General features: G+C 42.7%; 1 protein-coding gene across 1 annotated transcript in view; it reads right to left on the minus strand.

Moving 5' to 3' along the window:
- Dusp11 (dual specificity phosphatase 11) overlaps positions 1-11,851 on the minus strand; it is an 18,443-nt gene extending 6,592 nt beyond the window's left edge. Inside the window, exons 1-8 of the mRNA XM_005364650.2 lie at positions 11,584-11,851; positions 9,672-9,747; positions 8,954-9,085; positions 3,828-3,951; positions 2,775-2,835; positions 1,168-1,214; positions 677-752; positions 281-460 (exon numbers count right to left, since the gene is read on the minus strand). Of these exons, the coding sequence (XP_005364707.1) occupies positions 281-460; positions 677-752; positions 1,168-1,214; positions 2,775-2,835; positions 3,828-3,951; positions 8,954-9,085; positions 9,672-9,747; positions 11,584-11,684 (797 nt within the window). The 5' untranslated portion in view covers positions 11,685-11,851. The remainder of the gene's footprint in view (positions 1-280; positions 461-676; positions 753-1,167; positions 1,215-2,774; positions 2,836-3,827; positions 3,952-8,953; positions 9,086-9,671; positions 9,748-11,583) is intronic.
- Positions 11,852-12,122: the final 271 nt, after the last annotated feature.

The following is a 12,122-nucleotide window of genomic DNA, read 5'->3' on the forward strand; positions in this document are numbered from 1 at the left end:
CACACACACACACACACACACACACACACACACACGTGAAAGATTTTATTTCCCAGTAACAACATCTAACTCTTCCTGGATTAAGCTAAATTTAAAAATAGTAAAATAAAATTTCCATTCTCAACTGCCTCTGAAGAACATTTCCCAAGTACTTGATTCAGTATGAGACCTCCTGGCTGACAATAAAAGAAAATACCAACTGCTGGTCATTGTTACAATGTACTTTCCTGGTCTGAAGTAGTTTCCATCTCAGTTCTAAGAAAGGGGGAAGTCCAGGTACCTGAACAATTGCTGGGAGTACTGGGACTGGGTGTGAAAATGTCGGGAAGGTGTTGAACAACCAGCAGGCCAATGGTACCGAGGTCCTTGGTTCACAGGCTTCTTAGTGCTGTGGACTTCTTCGGTAAGATGTGCTGAGTTTTCAAGATCACCTGACTTAGATGTGCTAGTATTCCGCTTCCTAAAAGAGAAGTATCCCACGGTGTCACCAGATTACAGTTCCAGTGGCCAGTTTAGCAATTATGTCCTTTGGTGTGTGAACAGAGGCCCTCAACTCCCCTACTCCTGTTTGTTTAATGCTCAGCAAGTGGACAAGATGCCTGGATAATGTGCTACTTGAATTATACTAAAGAAGTTTCCCTAACCAAAATCTCACTTAGCAAAATGGAAGACTTACTTTTTGACACGACGATTCTGCAGGTTTTCAATGTAGTTCTGTCTTTCTATGCAGTGCCCCCGGCAGCTGTTGAATACTGAGGAGTGGATGAAGATGAACTTAGAAATAGTTGCACAGAAAGAAATCTTACCCAGGAAAGCAAACCAAAGCTCGTACTCACTGACTGTCATTAGGTTGCTGTATCTCACATATCGCTTGCAGATATGTTCCTTCATAAGCGGTTGGCAAGACTACCTTATAGTGCTATTATTTTTCTTTCTTTTGGTACTGGAGATAAAACTCAGGGTTCCACACACGCTGAGCAAGTGCTCTACCATTGAGCCACATCCCCAGCCCCAAGAGGTAGCTTCCTCCCTTCTCTCTCCACTGTCTTTCTGGCATCATATATTGGATCATATGCATTTTGTTCTCCAAAAATTGAAAAGTGGCTCTACACTTCCACCTTTAGCTTTTATAGGAAGGGAAAAATGGTGACACCCCCCCATACTTACATTCAATTGCATCATCTGGCCTCATGCCTTCTACATCAATCAAATATCTAACAAAACAACATAAGTCGGGTCACTTAAATATACCAAAAGAAAACAAAAATCAAAACAGGTCCAATTTCACTTACAAGTGGAGACATAAATCCTAAGAAAATACTACACATCTAATCCAACAGTTACAGAATGGCATGCCATGACCATAGAAAAAGACTACCCCAAGATTGACCAACTTTAAAAAAATCTATTAATAAAGGTACTTACATTAGTATGATAATATAAACAATAAAGGAAATTCATGACCAAACTGGCAAATGCTTAAAAGGCAGATTCAGTAGTCACTTTCATCAAAATGCTTTGTGAACTAAAAAACAGGAGGCTTCCTTAATATTACTGTGTATTCATCAGGAACCAACAACATATAAAGCAACTGGGAAAAATAGTAACATAGCTAGAAATACTGGGAAGCCAATTGGATGGGTCAGAAACAGGAGCTACCACCACTGTCACCCACTCTTCCCTCATCCTCACTTCAATCTACCACCAGGGTCCTGACAACCACATCCTTCCACCAAAATGCCCTCGACATCTTGGTCCAAGAAACTGTTATACTTCAATTCAAACAAAAAACCAATGACTCCTTGCCTCTACCTCTCTAGAGCATTCTTTACTCAGCCGAAATAGATGGATTCAATATACCCAAAAAAGGTTCAACAACAACAAGAAACAAACAGACCAAAACACTGCTCTGTATGGCCTAACTCTGGCTCCTGCCTGTCAGAAGAGCTCCACTTGTCTGCCGCACTTGCTGCGCTGCCCACCAACCTCCTCCTGAGAAGTGTATGCTATACTACTCTAGGCTACCAGCTGCGCCTTCATCTAGTCTCTTCAGTGTCTCTACACAGCTAGCACTAGTTCAGCCTTCAGATAGTCTCTCAAACCTTCCATACATATGTACTATCTTCTTGATGAGTTAGGTCCAAGTCTCCCCATCATGGTATCATGTTCCTATCCTCCTCAGAACTTGACAGTGATAGTTCTAGAGTCTTCTTGCTATTATCTTCATTATTATAGTCTTTCTTCTTTCTTCAGAGGCAAATTAAATATCTTTACCAGCAGCTATAATGCTCACACAAACTAGATCTCAGCAAAGATCTTCTGAATGGACAAACATAATGTTGCACAGCACAGCAATTCCTTAAGAACCATCAGATCGCACCCTAATTCAGCATCTGCATGTCATGTGACATTATTGTTGAGTCAGTGGCATGTGGATTCAAAGATGCACATACCACTTTGATGTTTTATTATACCCCAAACTTACGACTTGCATGTTTGTCAGTGTGCAAAAAAACCAGTATAATCTTTAAAAAATAAGGTCTCCAAATACTTTCACAGGGAGGTACCTACCACATATTAAATTGTAACTCTGGATGGTTACTGTACTCTAAGCCATACAGATGCACTCTCTCTGCATCTGTAAAGTCTACAATGGTAGTCTCTGGGTGGAGATAACACTGCTCTCTATTTCATTCATTTCTATGTACACTTACATTACCATTGTAACCAGACAAACACACTAAACACTATTTGCTTTTGAGTTGGCAACTCACCTGCAAATGAGGTAGCCAGTCCTGTTTAAGCCATGGGTACAGTGGACACCAATAAGTTTGTCTATAAAACAGGAAATACAGATTTAAGTACAAGAAAAAAGATATACCAAAAGTAAGTTAAAGACAATTTTCTGAAGAGTAACACAAATTAGTGAAATATCACTGCTATGTTGGAAAGTGGCTTTAAAACACATGATCAAGAATCACCTACCAAAAGCTCATTGTTGTAGAAATCTTGAAAGTCCTGGTTAGATACAATGATGCAAACTGTAGAAGCAGCCATCTGGTCAAGCTGCCTTACACAAAGCCATTTGTCTTACTATGAAGAGGAAACTAGAATGTGTTTCTGTGTGTGCAACACTGAAGTTTGAAACTGGGCTTTGTAAGCCAGGCAGGTGCTCTGTACTTAAGCTACCAACTTCATCCCACCTTCATTTTGATAATAAATAACAGTGACAATTGTACTCAAAATGGAAAACAGCAGGAACACCTGAAGTATGCATGGCAAAGATGAAATTTTACTGGCCTGCCCGTGTTCTGTTCTCTTGGAGACTACTTCACTCCTAACTCTGGTCTGCTGTTGTCTCTATGCAACTTGCAGACGCTAAGATTCTTAATCCTCCACATCTCAGCCTTTAACCACAGGAAAAGGTGAACACTTTCATTATATTACACAGTTCTCACTCAAGTTTTGTTTCTGTGTGGCCAACAAAAGGGAAAACACTTTATTACTACCAGCTTCCATTTTCAAAGGCAACATACCTAATATCAGAATGTTAACAATATCAAAAATCTGAACTATAAGAAGTCTAGAGACTGTGCTGGAGAGATGGCTCAGTACTTGAAAACAAATCTACCCTAAAGGGCCCAAATTTGGTTTTCCAGCACCTATGTCAGAAGGCTCACAACTCTAGGTGGAGGGATTCTGAAGTCTCTGGACTCTGTAAGTACCTGCATTCATATACACATAGCAACAAGCACACACACATAATTACAATAAAACAAACAAAACAGAGATCAGACAGAAAAGAAAAAGAAACCACAAGGACTCACCATTGTCTTTGTTTTTCTTTAAAAACTCTTTAACTGCACACTTGAACTTAAGAATAGTGCCATTATCAGGTACCTGATGGCCAACTGTAAGAATTTTTATGTAAGAAATAGTTTCTGGCAAATCCTATAAAGTAAAACAAAAAAATGTACATTATTTCATTTGCATATAATGAAGATTTGAGGAGCATAAGTGTAAGTTGATACTAATAAACTTACTATCACTAACTCTGACTAAAGAGTCACTTCTTACAAAGCTGTTCCAACCAGGAAACAGCACTTGATTTTCATTAAAACTATAGGACAGTCACTAGGTATACAAAACACAACAAATTCCACATGGATAAGGGTATATATGGTGTGACTAAAAAGTATGTGGACAGTTCTAATTATTTCACCTTGCTGTGTCTTCACAAAATAGTAATGAGCTGAGCAAAAAGAGCTGTAAATAAGAGAAAGAAGCAGGAAGGGTAGGCGCTGGAGAGATGGCCCAGAGCTTAAGAGTGCTTGCTGCGCTTCCAGGACGTAGTTCAGTTCTCAGCACCCATGTCTGATGGCTCACAACAGCCTGGAACTCCTGCTGCAGAGGATCCGGAGCCCTCTTCTGACCTCAGCAGGCACCTGTACACATGTGGCAGACACAGACAAGCAGATACAGCCACCCCCAACACACACACACACACACACACACACACACACACACACGTGTAAATTTTAGAAAAAAAAAGATAGGTTAGGTGAAAAATATGTAACTTGGATTTAATTGGAAAACACTATCATGATTTCTACAGAGTTCCTAGCTCTGTCCACAGGAAAAACTTCCGAGCAATGTCAATCTATTAGCAATGAGTATACCTGACACTCACATGCCTGAAACCCACCGAAAGGAAACAAAGCCTTCTGCAAAGACTGAGTCAGGCTGGGGCAGGAAACAGTTAAGATGAGTCCAGAATTCTTTCATGCAGAAAAGTAATCAGAGATGATCAGGACTAAGAAGTGGTTTAATCTAGCTGAGGAGCTTTGTCAGCTAAGAGCCACCTGGGAAGGGAGAGTCAGTTTTCTTCAGGACTGCGGCCCTGGTTAGTTGGCCATGTTCCAGAAGATGGTATGACACCCATGTGCACTTGGGCAGCACTAATTCTGAACTCAGAGGCGTTGGGCTTTTAATCCCAGCACCCAGGAGGCAGAGGCAGAGGCAGGCGGATATCTGTGAATTCAAGGCCAGCCTGATCTATAGAGCAAATTCCAGGACAGGCTTCAGGGGTTACATGGAGAAACCCTGTCCCAAAAAGCAAAAGTGGTGTCGAGGTAGGGCATAAAAATGGCTCAGGGGGTCAGAGCTGAACGAAGCTCTAACAAGAGCAGTACTTGCTGCTCTTGCCAAGGACCTGGGCTGGGTTCAGGTCCTAGCACCCACATCAGGCAGCTCACAAATACCTGTAACTCCAGGTCTAGCAAATCTAGTACCTTCTTTTTCCACCGCCCACAGGCACTTTCAAGCATGTGGTGAACAAACAAAAAAAATGGGCAATACATATAAAAAGGACATGACATTGGTAATGCAACCCAGGAGGAATTAGCTGTGGTGTGGGGTAACTGTGATCAAAAAACAAATTATTCATGTGTGAAATTCTCAAGAATATTTTTCAAAAAGTTTTAGGGGCCAAATGGAAAAGCTCCAATTATCTAAAGAGAGGCCTTCCAGCGGTGCTCCAACTGGAAAAAGCAGCCACAAAGGAGTTTGTAATGAGAGAAAACATTGAATAAATTCTCACTAGTCAATATTGGCAGGTATTAGGGATCCAGGAGATTACTTTGATGAAAGCTGTTACAAAGAGGAAAGAATCCTATTGACACCACTGAGTAAATAAACAAGCAGAAACTTCATTAAATGAACATGAATGGTAACGTTCACCTTGTACAGCCTGGTATGGTGGCAAACACCTGTAATCCTAGACAACTGGGAGGTTGAGGCAGGAAAATCTTGAGTTTGAAGTCAGCCTGTGCTACACAGCAAGAGCCTGTCTCAAAAAAGAAAAAAGAAAAAAAGAAAATCAACTTTTGAAGCTTCAAAGGAATTAACAGGTTAGTCATCAATAATTACTAATAACTTAAGAGACAACCACTGATTATATGCCCCTTAATGGAAGAACACATGACCACCTATGAAAATGTCTCATATCAGGCATGGTGGCACACCCTTATAGTCCATGTGTCCCAGTAGGCTGGGCAGAAGGACCACTTGAACATAGGAGTTCACGATCAGCCTGAGCAACACAACAAGAACCCATCTCAAAATATACAGAAACACTGGAAACTGTCATGTTAAAGAAATCAAGGCAGCCAGACCAATGGTTCACAGTTAAGAGTCTTTACTGCTCTCTCAGAGAATGAAGTTCTGGTTCCCAAAACTCATATAGCTACTCCAGCCACCTGTAACTCCAGTTCCAGTGGATCTGACACCCTTTTCTAACTTCTGTAGCTGCCAGCATGAATGTGGTGCACATAAACTCATGACAGCACACAAACATACACATTAAAATGAATAAAGACTTCTAGAAAAGGAAATCAATCTGGGTGTGGTGGTCCATGCCTGTAATCACAGCATTTGGGAGATAGAGGCAGGAGGATCAGGAGTTTAAGGACATCCTCAGCAATTGAGGACAGTCCTGGCTATATGAGACACTATCTCCAGTTTAAAAAAAAAAATCAAGGCAGTTGGAGTACTGAATATCTGTAATTCCAGCATTAGAAAGACTGAGGCAGGAAGATCATGAGGTCAGCGAGGGCTACATATTAAGACTCTGTTTCAAATACCAAACCCAAAACCAAAAAGAATGGAAGAGAGGGAAGGAATGTAGGAAAAAGAAAGAAAAGGAAAACCAAGGGTTAGGGGAACAGAGGGAGGAAGGAAAGGAGAAAGGAGAACACAGTCCTGAATCTGGTTGTGCTAGCCCACTGGCAGAGAACAAAGGACTCTACCTGCACGTGGAGGCACACAGCTAACATCAGAGCACAGCTGGCTGGCTCTCCAAGACAGAACTCAGGAGAGGGACAAAAAGAAAGTAAAAGAGACATGACAGACAACCAACTTCAAACTGACAATTTTGATGACATTTAGGAACGATCAGATTAAAAATATGACGTCAAAGAACTGATATTAAGAAAAAAGTATTGTATTTTGCATATATATAAATATCAAAAAGTAGAGATAAATTCTATGATATTTGAGGGTTCCTTTAAAATAAGACAAAACATGCTGGGCCTGGTAGCGCATATAATCAATCCCAGCACATGGGAGGCGAAAGTAGGTAGATCTTTGTGGGTTGAAGACCAGCCTAGTGTACATAATAAATTTCAGGCCAGTCAGGGCCACATGATAAGACTTTTTCTCATGAAAAAACAAATAAATCCCCCCAACACACACACACACACACACACACACACACACACACACACACACACACGGGGGATAAGGAAGGCATAAAGAAGTGAAGTAGATAGGGGCCATAATGAAACACAGCATATATAAATAGCTGAAATATTGAGCCAGAAAAGAAAAAGATTCTGGTATATGCTTCAATAAACATTGGAAACAAACTTAGTAAAATAATTCAGACACAAAAAGACAAGTATTACAAGATATTAGGGCTGGAAAGATGGTTCAATAGTTCAGAGCACTGGCTGCTCTTGCAGAAGACTCATGTTCAATTTCCAGCACCTACACAACAGTTCACAACAATCTGTAATGTCAGTTAGGGGATATCATGCCGACTTCTGGCCTCCACAGCCTCCAGACTATATCTGCAATGTACATACATACAGGCAGGCAAAAACACTCATACGAAAAGAAAAAAAAATGTACTTGATGGGTGGTGGTGGCACACGCTTTTAATCCCAGCACTTCAGAGGCAGAGGAGGGGGATCTCTGAGATGTCAAGGCCAGCCTGGTCTACAGAGCTAGTTCCAGGACAGTCAGAGCTGCCCCTGTCTCGAAAAAAAAACAAAAAAAATTCTCTATTAATAAGTATAACTCTCACACAAAGATACTTCCTTTTTTCCTCCTACAGTACACAGATTATTACACAAAGCCACAACTAGTCAAACGCAGAGAACAACTGCCTGTAAGCTGCCCAGCCCCAACTGATACATCGCAAGCACAATCCTTCCATCTCAGACTCAGAGAACATCTCAGACGAGGAAGGTAGAAAAGTAAAAGAGTCCAAAGACCAGGGAGTCAGTTGCAAGATTATATTTTAGAGATGTGACAGAAAAGGCTCCACCCATGAAATTTCAACAATATGGGTGCTCACACAAGACCTGAACAATAACACCAACTGACATGCCAACATGGATGGGAGAAATTGCAGAGGGCCCTATCCTAGATGAAGAACTACAGGTAATTAAGAACAACCGAGAGATGGAGAATTAGTCTTCAGATATAAAAGAATCCTAAAGTGGTCAGCCCTAAAAAAATACATATAAGCAACAGCAGGCTACATTTGTATAGCTATTTGCATATACATGTAGCAATAATTTAGTGTTAGAGGCTATGAATTTGAAAAGGAGGGTTAGGAGAGGTTAAAGGAAGGAGGAGGGAAATGATGGAATACTTTAATTAAATTTAAAAATTTAAATATGCTACATTACGCTACTTGAATGAGATATTAAAACTGAGAAATTCATACTATAAAGCAGGCAAGAGGTTACTAGGGGTCTGGAGTGTGGGAGACGGGTGAATTAATGTTCAGTGGTTACAAAGCTTTTGCTAATGAAAGAGACTTAAGTGACAACCACTCAATATTACAGTTCAATTCATGTCTCCGATCTAGTGAGTGTGTCTATGTGTGTGGTGTTGCTGCTGCTGCTGTTGTTGTTAAGTCTTAATTATGTAAGTCCAAGCTGGCATTAAACTTGTGATCCTCCTGCCTTAGACTCCTAAGACCTGGATTATAGTCATTCACTGCCACGCCCGTCCTCCAGTCTCATTTCAACATGAAATTAGGGAAATTTTGCTTTTCCTTTAAAATTATTACTACCCATGGATGAAGCTTAGTTTTTACATCAGCACAGGATGGAAGTTATTAAATTACTATAAATTATTTTTTTCATTTAGAGGTTCTACTTACCTCTGCTTTATAATAGCGATGAGTATATGTTAAATCAATTATCAATCCAAGTTCTTCATTTTGTTCTTGAATTTTATTAAAAAGATCCAAAGGAGAAAAGTACTCTTCTGGCATAAGCTCTGCTTCAAATTTCTGTCAGAGTAAAGTAAGAGAGAGCAAACCTGCTTCAAGTCCTGCACACAGTTTGTATTTATTCCAGCCCCGTGAGATACACACACAATGAGAACAAGGGCAGGTTCCTCTCTTCCAGTGAGGGGGGGAGAACTCACTTTGATATACATATTTCTGTGTTTGTGTCGCTGCCTGAATGACTTCAGAATGTCCTAGTCAACATTAACGAGGTATAGAAAAAGCAAAAGCCTGTTCCTATCTGTCTAAGCCTCAGAACTAAAATTCATTTCACAAACAATTCCCCACAAGTTCTACTGGATTCCCAGCGGAGGAACTGCCCTATCAACACAGTGGCTACTCAACTACTGGTTCAGTCAAGTGGACACAAAACACAAAACGGTTACAATTATTCTTCATATTATTGTTAGGGCATTATACTGTCTTTTCCTTAAAATGAGATATGGATGTAGACTTTACTGCTCTGTGAATCTCATTTCATGTTAGTAGTGACATAATATGGGAAACTAGAGAGCAACCAGGCTGAGAGCCAGTGTTCTACATGGGGAATTTAGACTTCTGAAAAAACCCCGCAGTAGCTTTCACTTACCTTTTGCAAGGGAACTTTGAAAGCAATGAAACGGGTCCCAGGCATCCGCTGTCCAACAGGGAGATAATCTCTCCACCTATGACAGAGTATTTGCTAGTCAAACTGAACGTAGCCTTGCCTCCCAACACAACAATGGGGCACCTAGCACACACACAAAGTCCCTTTATGAGAATGTCTGCTCTGTCCTTCGCTACTCAACCTATTCTCTTTCTACAAATAACAACCTACACTTTCTTCATCCTGTCTCCATCTTGAAAACAGACACAAACAACACAAACAAGAAATTCCTAAAACCAAAATGGCCAGAACTTTCACGCCCCTGATAAACACAGCCCAACATCAAATACCAAGGTGATATATCAGACAGGAAGGCAGAAGGGGATTGTGTCAGAGGAAGGGGACTAAAGGGGGCGGAGGGCACAAGAGGGGAAGGTTATGTGTAGGGATCAGTGTGAGCAAAGAATAATGACATGCATGTAGAGTGTCACAATGAGACTCACATTTTGTGTGGTAACTAAAAATATTAAAACCAGCCAGGAGTAATGAATACCTACACACTGGCTGTGACCTCAGATTCAGTGCCCAGTGTTTGCGGTTTCCACGCGAGTGACAATTCAACATGGAGAAGTTTCCTAGTTCTTACACGAATAGACAACCTGAACTTCAGGCATGCCGAGGGGCAGCCTAAAGACTCACAGCTGAGTTGGTCTCTGTCTATAATTACAAATAACCAGGGTTCATCCAGTATAGAAGATCAGAAAGTAAGGACTGAGCGCAAGAGATTGGGCTGGAGACACAGAGAACCTCTGAACCGTGAAACCTAGTGTGTAGGCCATGACAAAGAGTTGGCATTTTATTTTATTTAAATTAATTAATTTGGCTTTTCGAGACAGGGTTTCTCTGTGTAGCTTTGGAGTCTTCCTGAACTCACTCTGGAGACCAGGCTGGCCTTGAACTCACAGAGATTCACCTGCTTCTGCCTCCAATCCCAGCACTTGGGAGGCAGAGGCAGGCGGATCTCTGGGAGTTCGAGGCCAGCCTGGTCTACAAGAGCTAGTTCCAGGACAGAAACCAAAGCTACAGAGAAACCCTGTCTCGGGAAAAAAAAAAAAAGAAGAATGGATTAGAAAGAAATAAAAGTAGAAAAATGGACACCTGTCTTCTGCAACACGTCAAACAAGTTCTGCACTGGGGCGACGATGGAGGAAAGCTGACAGACTTTGAAAATTATTCAGTGCTTACTCAAGTCTGGGAAGGCAAAGAGGGCATTACGTCCATTCTGGACGTCAGGTGTCACTCCTCAGTGGAGATAAATGCTTACTGAATCTGGGAATGGGGAGAGGACAGTCTGTCTATCCTGGGTTTTATCTCCCAATTGCTTAATTGTGGAGATAAAAGATTTGTTCTAGGAAGAGGAGAGGCCACGCTGACCACGCCTGACTTCAGCTATTCCGTATTTGTGGAGATAAAACAACCGACTGATGAAATACGGGAAGGGGAGCCGGCAGTGGCAAGAAGAGTTCACACCACCTGTGAGCAACATCATACACCTAACGACTGGCACGGGCAGGGAGGCCTCCCTCAAATGACAGCGCCGCCTCCAGAGTCCTGGAAGCCACAGACCCTCTCCAGCCAGGAAAGAGCGCAGGGTGGCTACAGCTCAGACCGGATGCTCACACTCTCAAGACCGCGACTCCCAGACGGGCAGCCGCGCCCCGATGCGCACTTCCGCGCCGGACCGAGCTCCACACACAGAGCCCCGCCGGGACGAGACTGAAACCTCAGAATGCGGGGGCCGGGGAGGTTCGGCGCGGAGGACTCTGGGAGGCGGAAGGGAGCGAGGCCGCTGCGAACAGGACACTAGGCCGCCACGGCAGCCGGAACGACTCAGCCCGGAACCAAAGCGCCATACCTTTCCGGGACGTGGTTTCTGCCCTTCTTCCTCGGTGGGGCACGGCCAGAGAAGTCTCGGCTCCGACCGCGACCATTGCGGCCGTAATGCCGCTGGTTCATGTGGGCGCAGCTATGCCGCCCACCCAACGCCAGACGGGCCAGAGCGGCCAGGGTGGCGACCTCAAGGCCGCCAGGAGACGACGAAGGATCCAGAGCGCACTCGCAGGAACGCGCAGTGGCCGACGCCTTGCTACTTCGCGTGCGTCGTGCCCGCCGTGATGACGTCACACGGCGCCAGCCCTCGGTTCCAACAGTGCCGCCAGTAGCTGGAGACCGGTATCGCGCGTACTCATCTGCAGACCTGCCCCACCCCCATCCCTGCTTCTTCACCAGTCCTCAAACGTACAAACGTTTTGTATGTTGTTCATGGTTTTTACTTTCTCACACAGGTGTGGCCTTTTGCCGTCGAAAAGAAATATACCAAAGGTTTTATACAACATATTTCTCCTTATTTAAATACATGTTTTTTCTAGTTGGGAATGGGCCACCTTGACCTGA

The sequence above is a fragment of the Microtus ochrogaster genome (assembly GCF_000317375.1).
Source record: "Microtus ochrogaster isolate Prairie Vole_2 chromosome 14 unlocalized genomic scaffold, MicOch1.0 chr14_random_3, whole genome shotgun sequence".
Lineage (NCBI taxonomy): Eukaryota > Metazoa > Chordata > Mammalia > Rodentia > Cricetidae > Microtus > Microtus ochrogaster.